This window comes from Anolis carolinensis, chromosome 4 (genome assembly GCF_035594765.1).
Source record: "Anolis carolinensis isolate JA03-04 chromosome 4, rAnoCar3.1.pri, whole genome shotgun sequence".
In the NCBI taxonomy this organism is placed as follows: domain Eukaryota; kingdom Metazoa; phylum Chordata; class Lepidosauria; order Squamata; family Dactyloidae; genus Anolis; species Anolis carolinensis.
The window spans coordinates 210,037,384-210,055,432 of NC_085844.1; the positions used below are offsets into that span (position 1 = coordinate 210,037,384).

General features: G+C 36.3%; 1 protein-coding gene across 8 annotated transcripts in view; it reads right to left on the reverse strand.

The window, feature by feature from the left end:
- Positions 1-18,049, reverse strand: part of csde1 (cold shock domain containing E1) — a 33,778-nt gene that overhangs the window by 11,792 nt on the left and 3,937 nt on the right. For 2 of the 8 annotated variants that reach the window (XM_008109862.3, XM_062978675.1), the window contains exons 2-16: positions 15,984-16,374; positions 15,200-15,359; positions 13,003-13,152; positions 11,099-11,297; positions 10,082-10,191; positions 9,637-9,729; positions 9,109-9,206; positions 8,647-8,728; positions 7,082-7,210; positions 6,779-6,904; positions 6,333-6,545; positions 3,527-3,667; positions 3,283-3,441; positions 1,827-1,934; positions 39-214 (exon numbers count right to left, since the gene is read on the reverse strand). In XM_008109862.3, the coding sequence (XP_008108069.1) occupies positions 39-214; positions 1,827-1,934; positions 3,283-3,441; positions 3,527-3,667; positions 6,333-6,545; positions 6,779-6,904; positions 7,082-7,210; positions 8,647-8,728; positions 9,109-9,206; positions 9,637-9,729; positions 10,082-10,191; positions 11,099-11,297; positions 13,003-13,152; positions 15,200-15,325 (1,910 nt within the window). In that variant the 5' untranslated portion in view covers positions 15,326-15,359; positions 15,984-16,374. The remainder of the gene's footprint in view (positions 1-38; positions 215-1,826; positions 1,935-3,282; positions 3,442-3,526; positions 3,668-6,332; positions 6,546-6,778; positions 6,905-7,081; positions 7,211-8,646; positions 8,729-9,108; positions 9,207-9,636; positions 9,730-10,081; positions 10,192-11,098; positions 11,298-13,002; positions 13,153-15,199; positions 15,360-15,983; positions 16,375-18,049) is intronic. The other 6 variants (XM_016993354.2, XM_016993351.2, XM_016993352.2 and 3 more) reach the window with 6 other exon arrangements.

Consider the following 18,049-nt stretch of genomic DNA (forward strand, 5'->3'; position numbering starts at 1 on the left):
TTCTAGTGCAATGTATAGATGTTACTGCAGCTACTTGCCTGTAATGGAAGAAGATCTCCTTATCGTGATTAGCTGTTTCAATAAATCCGAAGTTATCCTTTAGAGTTGCAACATATCCTAAAAGTCTTTTTGAAGTGTAGTTTCTACCAAGCATTCTGACAGATGTAGCTGTTTGCAACCCAGTTCTTTTAACTTCACAGACTGTAAATTCAACCTGCATGAAAAGTATATATTTGTTATAATAACTGAGCGTATTTTAAAAGAATTTTGAGAAAACACATGCAACTTTGGAACTATCTTAATTTGACATGTTACTTGCCCTACTGCTCATAGGTGATAGCACTCTGTAACAGATTTCATCTATATGTTTCTTTACCTAAGCACTCAGTTCTCACATGGTCAAAAACCTCTTATTATTATAATAATACTTTATTTTTCTATCCCTCCACCATCTCCCCGAAGGAACTCGGGGCAGCTAAAATTGTGCCAAGCCCAAAACAAAAACAAGTATGACAGTTAAAATCAATATAAGTAACAAACAATATCAACATAACATTCAGTTATAATAATCAAATTAAGAACACAAAATACAAGGTGATAAAAGGTAAGGAAAGGTAATAAAACAAGCATCACCATTATTATGCCATTAAAAACTTATAAGGTGGCAGCTAATGGAAGCTAACTGTCTTGCCTTTCTCACCTCTAACTAAATAACACTCTGTTGAAATCTAACCTCTTCTACCATCAAAATCCGATGGTGGACAATTTTCAAAACAGATAATAGCATTTTGGCCAAGTTCCATAGGCAGCAATTCCAGCTGCTACAAAAGCCCTAATATAAGCATCATTCTCAATATACATGGTTGTTAAACACATATATAAACTAGAGATGTGTACGAAAATGTTTTCTTCGTGCTATCGTTTCATTTCGACCGTTCATCTACACAAACAAATGATGACATTTTCATAGGAAACGAAATGGGACATGAAAATGAAAGCTGCACAGTTGTTTTCGTTTCAGCCCCATAACTATGAGAGGGTTGCTTTCCCATTTTCTGATGTGTACCAATGGGTGTTAATATTAATAACAATAGTTATTCTGGGACCCTAAGCTGAATCTGGGAAAGGAGTGCATCCCCATTACATCTGATGTGGACTAATGGGAGTTAATATTAATATTAATAACAATAGTTATTCTGGGACCCTATGCTGAGTCTGGGAGAGGAGTGCGTTCCCATTATATCTGATGTGGACTAATGGGTGTTAATAATAATATTAATATTAATAACAATAGTTATCCTGGGACCCTAAGCTGAGTGTGAGAGAGGGTTGCTTCCCCATGACAGCTGATGTGTGCTAATGGGTGTGAATAATAATATTATTACTAAGAATAGTACTCTGGGGAAGACCCAAACGTTTTAAAAGTTGGTAGGCTAAAGGGGTCAAAATGCCTTCCCCGCGTGTGGCGATTTTCACTCCTCTAGCCCAAAATCTGAGGGGGGGGGTGAACCTCAGAAGGGGGGTGAGCCACAGAAGCCCTCCCATTGAAACCAATGGTCTGAAAATTTTCATTTTTTCGTAAGCCAGACAAAAATTCTGTTCACATAGGCGCCGCATTTTCATTAGCGGAAACAAATACAGAATGAGACAAACTGAATGAAACGACACAAAATGAACAGCAATTCCATAAAAAAGCACAACACTAATATAAACATGATGAAAAATTATTAAGCTAAGTAGAGATAGAGATTAATGGAAGACTTGACATTGCAATGTTACTGTAAAGTAAGATACAAAAAAGGAATAATTCTATATAATGGCATTGCCTTATCTCCTATTTGAGGTGAAGTAGATCCTTCTACATCTTTAGCTTGGTAGGGGATGGTCAGCTTCTCCCCACAATCTTCATAAGCTATTATTCCCTCTTCAGCTTCCTAAAAACAAAGGAAAATTAACTATTTACCTACTTGACATGCATTTCAATTGACAACCTATCTAATTGATACCAGCTTCATATATTTAGTGGCAAAAAATAAGATACGTATTTCATCACATAATAGTTGCAACCCCGTCCCCAACTTGGAGTGGGGATGGTTGGGTGCCAGTGAGTGAGGCTTCCCTCACCCATGCATGCTTAGAGTTGATGGGGTTTCCTCTGGCTGCCAGCAGCCAAAGGAAACCCCATAGGACTCGCTCACCTATGCACCTTGCAGCCAGAGCTAAGAAGCTTCCCTGGCGGTAGCTAAGGCAAGCCTCCTAGCTCTTGCGCCTGCCCCTCGGAGATACCCGGGGGGGGGGGGGGAGGGTGCTCCGAGGGGTGGGCACATGGGCAGGGGTGAGACTATTAACTAGGACCCCCAAAAGAGGGGCTCCTAGTTGTGCGATAGCAACGATTGTGTGATGAAATATACTAAATCATGATACAGTTGAAGGAACTGACCAATTTTCACATGTCTTACTTTATATCTTATTTCTAAGAAAATATAACACTATAGTGGCAATTTCAAACAAATAAATGCTAGATCTTTCTACTTAATATGTTGATTTTCATAGCTAAAATATCTCCAGCTTAACTGTATAAATCAAGCAAACTGCACACATTTGCATCACTGGCAATTTTCTTCATTTCACTGGGCAAATCAACTAGGAATGACTTACCTTACACAAATCTTCCTGCCACAAACGTGCCTTATTAACTAGTAACATGTTTGTTAAGAAGCTACATCATAGTTTGACCTTCCACTATTCCACCTGTTAGGAAGAGCTAGCAAAGATCCAGGAAGCACACATCCCAAAAGGAAGGGTTTCATTATGAAAATGATGGATTTATGTAGATAGGTCAAAGTCATCATGAAACTTCACAACAAAGTGAAATCAAGTACATCTCTAATCAAGCAGCACATCATAACAGAAATCCTTTGGGAAGCCTCTATAGCTTAACTTGGAGCTTGTCATTAACCCTCATCTGCACATCCTGATAATGCACTCATATGCAGGTTAGTTTTACTGTGCTTTATATATTAAGACCAGTATTTCGGTGTAACTGAAATATGATTGTGAGTCCCAGCATACAATTGTCATAGAGCTCAGTCTGCTTTTAGTGGCAGACCTAGATTTTGGTGGGGTTTCTTGGAGGGCAAGGTGAAATACAAACTGCTATTTATCTTTGCTTTTATGCATTTAAGGTGAAGTAGTCTTCATATAATATAGATATATGTTGTTCCTTTGGTAACGTTTTCAACAATTTATTCTGCAGAGATATGGAAAACAGAACTGCATTACCTTTTCTTTGCCTTTATTTGGGCTAGTGGATTTGGCAGAAGTGGCTTCCTTTTCTATAGTGCCCACAAAACGATGATCTGATTGAGTGTGGAATGAAACAGTGCCCTTTGGAAGTTTCTTAATCCTGATAGCATGATTTCTTTGAGCAGACAACATATCCTTAAAAGGAAAGGCATCACAATTGTTTACTTAAACAATAAAAGAGTTGATAGCCAAAAATTCCAAAAAATAAAATTTTACTCACAGGGACCACGGTAAATTCTACTTCATCTGAAATGTGGAGCTGGTTGCCATCTAGAATTTCACTGAAGTGGAAGAACATGCGGGCATCTCTATCAACACATTTAATGAAACCAAAGCCATCTCTCATTGCGGCAATCACACCCTATGGATACAACATGCAGTCATCACTTTAAGATACAGTTTTAACTAAAGTGGCTAAAGAAAGAGCACTAATCATGCTGTAGGTGAAGCATAATATCTCCACTGAAGTTTTTGTAAATCCTTAGAAAAAAATTGTAGTCACAAAGGTTCATTAGTACAATAAAGGCATAGGAAATCAAGCTACATCTGAAACATAACTCTAAACCAACTCTGTCTAAGGTACATATTTTTACTCTTCTCTTCCAGCCTCAAAAGTGTGCTATCCCTGTAATATGGAAGTAGGAAAAGGAGTATGGAAGTATGCAAAATTGGGAAGTTAACATCACCTACTAATGGAGTAGGAAAGTATAACTGTCCCCTAAGAATCTAAAAAAACAAAACAACCCATCCTCACTCTTCAATCTTCAAAGGTACTTGTGTGGATCTTTAACATCCTCCTATCCTACCTATCCACATACATATGGTAGATGCTTGTGCCTACTTGGCTACAAAAAAAAAAAAAAAAAAGGAAAGGTAAGGCTAAAATTCTCTTGGACCAAGACTTCTTTACAAAATTCATTCTCAGACCTGCTCTGTTAAGCCTTAACAGAACATATGAAGACACAAAAAATGAAGTAATATGGCTCTGAACGCATGTTTCCCAAAAGAAGTCCCCCACCACCATGGCAACTAATTTTTGAAACTTAGGAATTTTAAAACAATATAACAACATTGAGAAACTGTTGTTGCTTTTTTGAAAAAAATCACTGTTTGCAGGAAACCCTGAAGCTTAGGTGAAACAACTCATTTAATAATTATTTCAGATTTTAAAACGCAAGGCATTTTTCACAAGGTAAAATTTAATTTATAAACAAAGGAATATTTTTCTATTTTAAGCTCACTTTAAAAACAGGCTATGTAAATCTAAATCAATCCCCCAAACTATTCTTACAGAAGAAAATCAGACCTTTTCAGACCATTTCTAGTTTCCTTACCCCTATGATCGTTTCTGAAATTCACACAGGACTCAATCATATCCTATAATTGATCAACTTTTAAACCAATGGAACGCACATCTGATTTAAACTGTGAGATAGACATGTATTATTAAATTTTACTATTATAATAGATTATATTACTACCGTGTTTCCACGAAAATAAGACAGTGTCTTATATTAATTTTTGCTCCCAAAGATGCTCTAGGTCTTATTTTCAGGGGATGTCTTATTTTTCCATGAAGAAGAATTCACATTTATTGTTGAACAAAAAAAACGAACATTCATTATATACTGTATAGTAGTTGTCATCACAAACCAGCATAACCAGACAAACAAGAATTTCTTGTTCCTACCATTATTTCCATGTACAACACTCTATGGTACGTACATTTACCGATCCTGCATGCTCTGGTGTTCTGTTTGGCGGGCATGCTTCCAAACAAAAACTTTGCTAGGTCTTACTTTCAGGGGAGGCCTTATATTTAGCAATTCAGCAAAACCTTTACTAGGTCTTATTTTCTGGAGATGTCTTATTTTAGGGGAAACAGGATAATAACAACCAAGGTCTAATGAGTTTTAAAAACCGCGAGAAGTAGAGTTTAAAACCATCTGTCAGAACAAATAACTTGTTGTCAAAGGATGTTGTTGGAGAAAGAAACTGACAATCAGTTGGGAGGCATAATAGATTAGAATGACTGGAGGAGGAAATGGTAAAGATTCTGTTCCACACAGAGAAGTTACTTTAAAGTATCACCAGGAATGGAAATCACAGCAGCCTATAGAAATCAACTACTCTAACTGGAATCACGTTTTAATTTAACTGGACATAAGGTGTCCAGGATACACCCACTCCTATTTAAAAAAGAAAAAACCCTGTGTATCAAGATTTCTATTTAAATTAAAACAGTCTTTTCTAAGTGACTGAGTTAGTTTCTGCCCTTCTGATTCTGCCTAGCATCTGGTGAGACAATTTTGGTAAGTCTATTACCTTCTTTTAAAATGTTCTCAACCTTTTTTTTTTTAAAAAAAACTCTTCTCCGAGTCTTCTAACACCATGTTTTGTAGCATGTGGGCTTGAAACTAATTTTGATATTAGTTTCACTGTCCAGTAGCACTGGGCTTTTCTCTGATGGGGTGCAAAGAATTTCCCCATTTCCATCTGGAACTGCATTTTTTTAAGAGCTCCCCTCTCAACACCATTCGAATGCCCAACTAATGTACTTTAATTTTAAAGTGTGAGATAGCGAGAAAGAATCTTGACTAGCTAACAAGAGAGGAAAGAAAAACTGAAGGGAAGAGTAGATCTGATTTAAATTGATTTGGAATTCAAATCTCTAGCCTTGTTTTGGTTCAAAGGAATATTCCAATTGTTGTGGATTGCTTGCTTAACCCTCCTGAGGATGCTCAATGGGCACAGCATGACCGCTGATTTTGAGAGAAAAAACAAGGTGGAAGGAGAGGAATAGTATCAAATGTCTGGAAACAGTAACAAAAATGTTTCATATTCAAAGTATATTTATTTATTATTTATTTATTTCATTTATGAAATAAATACATTTATACACTTACGAACACTCATTACAAAAATCTGGCATGTATAGTCCTAGAAATGCAAAAACTACATGACTGTACAATATTACATGAGACTTTCCACCATGTCACTTACATATAGACCACTTCATCACTTACCATTTCTCTAGCCTCGCTAGTAAATTGGAAAGTATTGGGAAGAACTTCAATATTAGTGGCTCGTTCCAATTTGTCACGCCTATCTGTTGAGATGTTGAATCTAACATGGTCACCTTCCAAGAGCGTAACCTTTGATTTTGTATCTTTATCTCCAAATGGAAGTTCTTTTGGAATAACAAAGTCAACTTTTATACGGCCAGGCAGTGGGTCATTCTGGTCAAAGCATGAAAGACAATTCAGATAGATTACCATTTTTTTTTCAAATAAAATTCATTACCATTTCAACTTAGTTTCCCATTAAATCTGAATCCTGATCTGACCTATTCTCCATTATTGCTTTCCCCAATATTCCCCTCTACTTAGGTCATAATGCCCGAAAAAATAATATTCATAATCACAGAACCACATAAAAGAGAATCCCTGAAGGTTTAGGAAGACATTTTTACCTGATTTTTGTTGGGTACTTTCGGAATTACTTTGGTTACTGTTCCCTCAAAATGTTCAATGCTGATATCTTCAAAAATAACAGTTCCTTGAGGCAAAAGTCTTACATCAGTTGCAACTTCTTTACCCTAAGGACAAAACAGTAAATGAAACAAAATAATAGTTAACAAAACAAAAGTTGACAGTTTCTGTGAAGTATAATGACCAGTAATAACTTGGATGCACAGAAATATTCAATTAAGATATGTAATTCTCTTATATTATGTACTTATAACTGAAATTTTATTCATGAAATATACTCTTACATTTCTGTCTTTGATTGTGAACTCCACATCATCTCCAGGCTGTAAGGCTTCTAGGTCACCTTTAAATTCACTATAGTGAAAGAATATCTCTTTTACAACATCACCCCGTTCAATGAATCCAAAGGCTTCCTAAAAGAAGAACACAAATGTTCAGCAAAGAGAAAGTGCCTTGACATAAGTCCATCCCAATGGTTCCTAACTGAAACAAAATGTCTTTGATGGGTAAAAGACTTTAGAAACATCTACATGTATAGAACATGTGAAAAGTCTAAATATTCCAAAGGCCTCTTAGAAGTTAAGCATGGCAAGCTTTGGTTAGCACTCGGATAGGAGGCTGCCAATGAATATCAGCCACTGTAGGCTACATTTCAGAGACAGAAACTGTCAAAACCTCTGAGGATTCCTTGCCTAAGAAAACCCTATGAAATTCATAAGGTAACCTGAAGACACATAAAACATATGGAACATGTGTATGAGACAGAGAAAGACAGAGTACAAGACATACGTGAAAGATATTCAATGCATGGTGTTTGCAAGATAACATCTAAGTTCAATAGGGCTAACTGTGAAGCACCTTTAAGTTGTTTTGTTTTTGGTGCGGTGGCACAATGGGTTAAACCCTTGTGCAAGCTGAACTGCTGACCTAAAAGTTGGTGATTCTAATCTGTGAGACAGAGTGAGCTCCCATCTGTCAGCTCTAGCTTCTCATGTAAGGACATGAGAGGCCACTGCAGGATGGTATCACATCTGGGAGTCCCCTATGCAACATCTTGGAAGACAGCCGATTCCCTCACACCAGAAACAACTTGCCTCAATTCGCTTCTGACATGACACACACACACACACACACACACAAAACTAACTAAAAGGTTCCCCAAAGTCCCTAGAGGCCATGAGGGCAATTTTAATATCTTTCTGAGTTCTTAAGCCATTATATATGGTAAAAAAATTGTAAAATTGCCCCATATGTTAATAATTTTACATTTAAGAATTTGATTGCTGTATCCTTTCACTGGAAATCCATCCAAAATCCCACATGCAAGGCAATGCGTCCTTCCTAACCTCACCAGTTGCTCACCCCTGGTTTATAACAAAGATCACAGAAACAGAGGTAAGAGAGACCACAAGGGCCGTCCAATCCAACCCTCTAGATCAGGCTTGCACAACCTGTGGCCCTCCAAGTGTTTGGGACATCAATTCCCAGAACCTCTAGCCAGCTTGTCCAATAGTCAGTCATTCTGGGGGCTGAAATCCATAACACCTGGAGGTGGTGCAGGCCTGCCCTAGAGTTCCAGAGAACTTCACTTGAGGCTTTTATGGCCAGTAAATTAAGACATACATAAATGCAAAAACAAAACAAAAAACCTTTACAAACACTGGAAAAACACCACCAATGGTGCCATGGGGCTAAGTGGGAAATCCCAGTAGGCTTGATTTTAACCAAAGATGGTTCATCTTGGCCTCAGGACATGCTATTTGATCCTAATATAAGAAGATATAGAACAAATAACAAGCTCTGGTTCTTAATTTCAAAAGCAAATGTAAAGAAGAGAATTGTTACTTACTTTCATGGCACAAACTACTCCTTGACACCGAGCTTGTTTCTTTTTCAAAAGCATAATGTTACGAGCACTTACAGCACCAGTACTGGGGGAAAAGTAGACAAAGATGGCTTAAGGTGAAAAAAATTCAGTACCTAACAACATCAGAAGATTACAGAGCCAGTCACAGAGAACACTTAAATCTCCCCTTTCTTATAACATGGTCAATTTTACAAAGGAAGCAGGACCACTAGTTTACTTTTAACTTAAAAACATTATAGTTCCACCGACCCCCCATTCTGAAGATGCTGTACTTTGAAACAGCTCTTAAAGTTGATAAAGCACAACTGATAAAGTTTCAAAGTACAGCATCTTCATAAATGGATTGAGGACTGAGAGTTTGCTAAAACATGTTCAACACAAAACAGTAACAGCTTTGATATTTCAGTTAATATCGATTTAGCATATTGTAAGATGTCAACTTACTGTTTATTTGTATCAATAATAAAATTTATTTTATCTCCAGTTTCCAGCTGAACGTTTCCTTCAACATCTTCAGGGGTATAAGTTAAGTAGAACACTTCCTGTAAATTACAATTTGGTAGTATAAATATTTTGCTGGCCTTCGTAAAACAAGAAACTGCAGCACGGGCATATTATATCCTAGTTAGATTAAAATCCTGATATTTACAATTCGGGAAGTGACCAGAATATTTGTTATGTTATCCTTAAGAGTTTCATAACTAAAAATATCACAACAGAGACATCAGGACTTAAAACTTCTCCTTTAATATTTTAATTAGCTTCATTTTTTAAACATGAAATGGTGAAAATATTTCAAAATTATAGTCAACACATGAAGTCAGATGTGTTTCTATTTCTGTTGATTAATATTATTAGCAATGTATGTTTAACTTTTCAAAGCAAGCTTTAACTGTCTACTCTGACAAGCATTTTAGTTTAAATCATATTGGAGGATCAGTCAAAAAGTTTAAGTAAATACGTAAGTTTTACCCCATTACGTTCGTAGCATACACTCCCTGTTGGACTCTGACCCGGGGCAGCTGGAGACTTACTCTCTAAGTTGTGAGGAACAGCACACACAACCTACCAGTCAAAAAAAAATCCATTGCTAATTATTTCCAGAGGCAGCATTACGCATCAGACTGTAAGTTATCTTCTATAATATAAGGGATGCACTTTACAAGTAACCCACAACAGTATGCCATGCTGCAAAGCTTATGTCTCACAGTTCTTCTGCCAAATGTAAGAATTGTTCTTTGTTAGGTAAAACTCTCATTTTTACGTGCTTGTCAAAACCAAGGGGGGAAAAATGAAATTTGAGAAAAAAAATTCTATGCAACTAAGGAGAGGCATGCTACACTCAACTCTGCCCTTGTCTCTTTGACCACAGCAGATGCAAATGGCATGCAAGTTAAAACTAAGCACAGCCACTAACTTGTCCATTTATTCGCTCTTCAGGTAATGTTTCTGTTTTTATCTTCACCAATTTAATAGCAATTGGTTTTCCAGTTCGCCGGTCAGAAGATACTTCAAATTCAACATCATCTGTAAAGCAAATTAGTTAATTTTAAAAATACACATACTACATAACTTAGGGTAAAGATTTCTCAAGGTAATTTCTGATGATAAATAAAATATAAACACATATGGAAAGCAAAGCAGCTTTACATTAGCAATCTGAAAGAAGAATATATTCTACTGGACACACTTTATAAACTCAGGCAAGGTCAACATTTCAGGAAATATTCATATTTTATCCTTTTATTATGTAGTTTTCAAGCTTTGTAACTTCAGGAAAACTTTTTGGACTCACTTTTCAGGGGGAAAACTTGCACACTTGATCAAACAGTACAACCCCTGTATTCGTGGGGGATATGTTCTACAATCCCGTGGAAAATAATGAACCATATATTTGACTATACTTGGGCCAGAAGCTTACCATAGAATTGCACTGGGGGTGGGGCATTTTTGGGAGTGTGGGTAAGTGAAATTGTGAATACTGAATCCATACATAAAGAGATCATGTTTTATTTAGTCATAGTCACCCCATGCGGGCACATGAGGTGGAATTAGACTCTGCTATCGTGAGAAAACAAACCTCAACAATGAATCCAACAACGTAGAAGAGAACCACTTATAATCACTGTGCTGTGGAAAATTGGTAGTGAACAATTTTTTGTATTCCGAATTACCCTGATAAGCCCTCAGGGACACTTAGAATTCCTCAAAACCCACTACCGGTATGAATTCCCATTTTCTACCAGATACTTCAATGACATACCAAAATTTAAGGTAAGCTTACCAATTAAACGTATTTGCACAAATCTAACTTTTCTTAACTATTCATAGCTATTGCCTTAGCTGTTAGTAGCTGAGTAAGTAGCTAGGCCTCATCAAGCAACAGAAAGTCTTCATTTACAAAGCCAGAATGTTTCACCAGTTGATTAATTACCTCCTACTTTAAGCTCCTGTAGGTTGCCATTATACTGTGAACAGTGGAAGAACAGTCTAGCTTGCCGTTCTGAACACTGAATGAATCCATAGGAGGTCAGCAGTTTTTCAATAACCCCAGTTTCACGCAGTCCTGCAGAAGTACCATTGGGGTACCCGTTGTGTCCATTGTTATGGAGAAGGTTTGGATCAAAGCTCATCTGAAATCAAAAGGAAATTCGTGAACTCCTCCAAGATTAATCCCTTTCACCTTGGTATTTTGCTTAATAAAACTGTGTAAATATTAGATGAAGCCTACTAGCCATACTGGTAAGCTTTTAGCAGTTGAAGTATTCTGCACAACACTCACTAGTTGACATCCCTCAGTGCTATACCCCATATAACCTGTTATAACTACACAAAGTGGTGAACTTCCAAATTTGATACTGAATATTATTTGATGCTGTAATTATCTGTTAGTGTAACCTGACTCTGTCAACACAGGCTCATCAAGACAGTAAAGCCAAATTATTGCTAACAAATCTAATCTCAAAATAATTTCTGTACTCAGTTTCCATAGTTTTTACTCTGTCTTTAAACTTAACTAGTGTGTGTTTTAATGTTTTGTCATGTTTCATCATTGATTCTATACTCCTTTTAGTATAAGTGATCTTTTTTCCATTTATAAATAGTCCATTAACGTGATCTACTAAGCTTGGCCTATTACGTTCTCTGTAACATTTTTATGACATTTGTCAAAACAGATAACACACTTAATAAACACTTAATTTGACTACCTTGATAAATTAATTCTGATGAGAAGTTAGTACTACAACTTAATAATGTTACAAGAATCAGTAATGTATCGTGCAAGTCAAAAAGTTCAAGGCACAGCAGTACCAAAATCATGCATTTCAAGATTATGTTTTACACATCCTGCAGTTTCCTGTGTATCTGTTTAAGAAAGCAAATTAAAATTTCTGCAACTTCAACAATCTCTGGAGTGTGCAAATGTTCCAACTAACTCCAGCTTTGAATAATCACCATGTAACACCAAGCTTTTTATGACTTTCATCACTTACTCAGATTACACTGGCAGTGATGTACACCTGATTATCAGACGGAATAAACTTCTGACCCACTATTCAAAAACACTGCTTGTTACAAAGCACACATGCATCTTCTGAAGATGCTAAAGTTACACTATACCTGCACCCATACACTAAACTCAATGGGGTTTCTGCGTAAGCACATATAGGAACAGACTGAAATAAACACTAAATGCTTTGACCTTTTTTACATAACAGGCACTAAGTTGGGCTATAAAATAAAATATATGGGAGGGAGTTTGAGGTATTTCTCATCTTGTACAAAACAAAGAACAGAAAGCCCTCCACCAGCAAACTCTTCCACTAAAACACAAAGACCACAAACACAAACATACCACTACTCATAGTAACATAAAATTCAACAATTCCCTACAAAGAAAATAATGCATGTGGTAATGGAGCTTGCAACTTTTTATGCTTGCTTGTTACAAGTTGTTTTCTATTAGAAACAGAATTTTAAATTAACATTCACATGGCTATGTAGATGAAAGAATAAACAGGTCAGCTTGGTCATAGGTAGCAGGCAACTATAAATTCAGCCAACATCTCAGAATGAAAAATATGAAATTGAAAATTTGTTACACACATAACATACACACAAAATCAGACTTTCATCAAGTTTCTGAAACAGATACAGGAAAGCACAATTAAAGAACTCAGCAAGATTCCCAGCTGGTTCAGGAAGAATTTTATCCTTTGACCTGTTGAGATTTAATACCAGTAAGTTAGAAGTGAGAACATATACAGAAAAGAGTTAATTAACTCTAAGGACCCCCATGCTAAGATGACAAGTGTGTCAAGTGCTGCCCTGACTTACAGATCTTTGATAAAGAGGGGTCCTCTTCTGTTTTTTAGACCCGGATGAAGTAGAAGATGAAGAGAAAGGTAAAGGATGAGAAGGAGGGGGAGCTGCAGGAGGGGGGAGAGGATCTGATGACACAGTATAATGGTTCTCCATCTCATACAGCTGTGATAACATAGTACACAGTATAACTAGTCAATCATTAGCACATCTTTAAATACATCCAAATAACTATCAAATTCCATGTCTCAAGAGATTTAGCTGGAAGTCAAAAGCAGTTGACCCAAGCTTCTTTTTCTTAATTTTTAAAATATGATTACACTTCAAATAGTATAAGCAAGCACTATTCCTAAATTAAGCATTCCTCTCTAACAATGTTCTGAATACCAGTGGAACCTGACTAGTTCTTGTGCAAATGTAATCACAGGGGAGAAGTGTCATTGGAAGAAAAAATTATAAAAGTAATGGACTGGAATAGCTTTTAACTAATGGTGATAGAAGCCTATGACCTAAACTTTATAATCACATTTTGCCTCCCTGGGTATTTTAGACTGTTTTAATTAATTCTGATAATTTTACATCCGATATGGACCGACTTGGGATTATTTTAATGGGTTATTTTATATTGATATGTTTTAACTATGGTTGTAAACCGCCTTGAGTCCTTGGAGAAAGGTGATATAGAAATGTCCCAAATAAATAAATAAATAAATAACTATTATTTTATGTATGTTCCTGCACTGCTGTAAATAATATGCTCATGAAACAATTCTTTTTTTCTATTTCAAAGGGACAGAAGAACTTTAGATTTGCGTAGCTCTTCAACAAGACAAAATACTGCTTCTTGTTACATAGTTTCATAACTAGACTTTGAGTAAAAATCTGAAATATTTATACTTCTGATATGTGTCAGCAAAGCCTCCAAAAATATAGTGAGTCTACAAGTTAAATCTTGAGTTTTGTAATATCTTTCATAACACTAAGGCTTGATATGCTTCTATGATTTGGAGGACATAGTATAGCATGTAAATTTTAGAAATGCGTATTTTAGCCTATGGTCTTGAGGTAGCATCATCACAGTAACAAATTAAAGCAAGATTCCCATGACTTACTGGATATATAAAAAGCAAATATTGCACAGAGGTGAACCCCAGTGAAAATGCTATAGCACTCATATATGGCTTCCACTCTACTGAATATGACACACCATAATTATATTCAGAAAGTTTGTTTCAAATTTTAAGGGCTGTCATGCAGGAAAAAAATATTCCAAAGCTAAGGCATATTTTGAGCAATTTTCAGGGCCATGAACAAGAAGTCTTATCAATTATCCTTGATGTAGGTATATACAGTTGCAATTCTGAGTCAGACTATAACTTCATCTAGCCCATCAACTGTGCATGATTTCCACAGGCTTTCAGAAGTAACTCTAAACTATATTCTTTCCCTGGACTACATATAAAGTTCTCATCATGTTTAGAAAATTTGGAAAATGGACACAAATGCTTTAATGTTTGGGCAATTATCCTGTTTCATTATTTAGTAATAAGAAGTTTTTTGACAACATCTTCTGTTCCATTAGGCACACCAAACATGAGAACCAAAGTAGTCTTTAATTTCAGAGACAATGGCTTAAACAAAAAGGGTGTACACTGAAGGGGTCATTTGCCAATCTTGCTTCTTGGAGGACACATGAATATTCACTATGCTCTAGTTGGAGGTGGATATCTCGTACACAAGAATGTTTGGCAGGTGTGTACTCTGGGTATTTTCAACACAAGTCTCAAAACTTGAATCTGTTGCTTTCAGTAGTGAGAGAATACAAACTTTTATCTGCTTGACATTTCTACAGATTTTTCTTTAATCCAACTGGGTATGTTTTATTCTTCAACAGCTGGAGACGTAACCTATTTCCTTAGAACAGGAGCAAGGCCTGGTACAATGACCAATGGAAAGAATGATTGGGAATGAGGGGTGAATGTGAAATGATTTCAAACTGAAACTGTCATCTTAAGAATATTTTAGTCTGCCCACTATACTCTGGCAAGACTAAAGCATGCCACAGAGGTCCCAAAATGAGTGGGCATTTATTTTTTCTAGTACTCTACAAATTGGCCACACTTTTCTTCTCCAAGGAGGTTGCTGCATCATACCATCTGAACTAGTTTGGCTTTACCCTTAAGAATATTGCTAGTATGGCAAAAGAACTTACTGATTGGCCATAAGGTGATAAATTCAGTCCGACTGGAGATGCATTGCCCAGGTTGGCACTAACGTATGCAGTAGGGGGAGAAGACGGCATGGAAAATTCAACAAATTCTTTCCAGGTGCTTGCCATATTTTTACGCCTGTTTCAACTTAATTTTATAATGCTGCATGTAACAAAATCAAACAAGACAACCTTGTCAATGTATATCTGCTACTTATCCAGTGTCCATAAAAAAGGTACCATTCTGGCAGCCTCCTAACATATTAGACAAAAGGGGATTGGTGTGCTAGTTAAGGAAGCATTTAATATATTTATTTTATTTCACAGGGGTTCTGAAATGGAGAGCAGAAGGTGACTGCTAACTGAACTCATGTCAACTATTAATTCAGCTATTCGTATAGTTGATAATTACATTAAAACCTATCAGCTTATGAAATGGAGACTCACTGACCGATACCAGTAATTGGGAGAAGGATATGGAGAAAGTTTGAGATCCAGATTTATAGCATTAGAATAAATTGATTTCAAAAGTGAGAAATTAGAAAATAGCAGAAAGCTTAATGAAATAACTATACTTCCAAGACTGCATTCAATGGCTAGATCAGCATATATAATAAAGTAGAAATACTAAAGAATCTGAATCATTTAAGAACAAGTGCCATAGCCTGATACTAAGCTTTGATAGTCTGACCAATATAGGCAAAGATTTAGAGAAAAACAGTATGTCGAATTTAAAGAAAAGCAGTATGTAGTATCTATTATTGTATAATCGAGTACATGCACCAACCTCGCAGTGATATTCTAATATTGCACTTTCAGTAGTATTCGCCGATTCTTCGTTTCAGCACACGTTCCAAAGTTTGAAGATTGCTATTGTTAAAAAAAGAGATAGCAAGAGACAAGTGATCTATCAAGCTAATAAAGAATAACTCGTGCTGCACTGGATTGTTTCAGCACAGCACGGAAGAAAACAAAGACTACTAGCAGCGTTGGGACGTGCTCTTTTGAAGCTGTTGAGTAGGCACAAACTTCTTGTTTCAGATCAAGTGTTGTGTCTTCAGTGTAAAGTTTACTCTTCTTTGGTCTTATTTTGTAGTTACGATGTGGTATGTTCCTTTCCTGATCTGAACTTGAAGCAGCAGTTTCAGGTGGTAAATTCTGTTCTGTTACACTTCATACTGGAGAGAAAAAGACAAAGAACAAGCCTGTTATGCTAGAAGTTTTACGTAGTCTGTGCACTTTACAAATGTAATTGCTCCTCAAAACAAAAAAGTATTTTACTAGTACTCAAGATCTTAGTAATGTTTTTTTAAAAGCTTTCAGCTGTTCAACAAACTTTTTCATTTATTGCAAATGGTGCTTTCATTGTGCTTTTCCTGCAAGGTATGGGGTTGGACTAGATGACCTGTGTGGTATCTTCTAACTCTATTATTCTATTCTATGAAACTATGAAATGTAATTAGAACACTGAAATAAATAAAGCCCAGTAACCACACAAACCAAAATCTTAGATAAGTTATAAAACTAAGTTAAATAACAAGACATCTTAGTGACCATCAATAATTTTAAGCATAGATTTGGTTCATGTATATGTGTCCAATTGATATTTAAACCTGTGCTGTGGATTCAAGAAACCTTGGCAGGGACTAGAACAGTGGTTCTCAATCTGTGAGTCCCCAAGTGTTTTGGCCTACAATTCTCAGAAATCCCAGGCAATTTACCAGCTGTTAGGATTTCTGAGAGTTGAAGCCCAAAACATCTAAGGACCCACAGGTTGAGAACCACTTGACTAGAATAACCACACACAAAATCCTATTTTGAGCATCTAATCCTGTCTAGAATGAGTTTCTCTATAATTACACATTACTGTATTAATATTGACAAGCTACAATGTAATAGTTGACAAGCAGCAATACGCCAAGCCATTACAAAACATTAATAAAAAGCTTAATTATACAGAAGACTGAAAACTGGATATAAGTGGCTTCTTCAAGTCAATCCCTGAAGTTCCTATGGGTCAAGAGAGTAATGTCCAGAGCCAATTTTTAAGGAGTAAAAATATGCAAGTATATCAATTGTTTCCATTTGTTTCTAATTCTACTATTTCAGGTAAATGCAGCAAAAAGATTTACTGTTACTTTTAACTTATATGTTTAAACTTGTTTCCAAATCCTGTGCACCAAAAATGAACAATATCTTCCATATGCTACTAACATTATTTCAGGGCATCAGCATGCCAAAATATGGGTCCAAGGCCATTGTGATTATAGTCCTATTTTGGGGGATCCTAAAACTGAATAATCATGTATACAGAAGACTCCAAAGGCTTTAAATAGCCATTTTGGCTTCCAATGGGTTTGCCCTGGTCCTTCCTTCAAAACTAGACGTTCTTTCTTAGTTTTTGTTTTTTTGAAGTCTTCCCTTGGCCTGAAACAAGCCAGAGATGGTAGTCTGAAATGACCACTCACATCCCTTGAAGGATTCTGATAGTCATCAAACAATTTTATGGCCAGGGAAAAATATAAAATGTGGTTTTCCAAAGAGCCCATCCCTCCTCTTAAAACATGGAAATTTTGTAATCCTGCTTTGGGTATTGCTTCAACAGCATTTCATTTATGCCTCCTTTTAGGAGCAAGAGGGTGTCTGTTTCCTTTTCCTGTATCTGATGCTCAAGAAGAACAGATGAACCTGACTCCAGATGGAATTTTCCCAACACCCAACTTTCACTGGTCATGGAATGCAGAATGGATGATGTTGAGCAACAGCTGAGACATAAAGGAGTTACTTAGGGATCTGTTATGGAAATAGGTATGCCCAGAATCAAACACTACAAAATACTAGGGAGGGAGAATA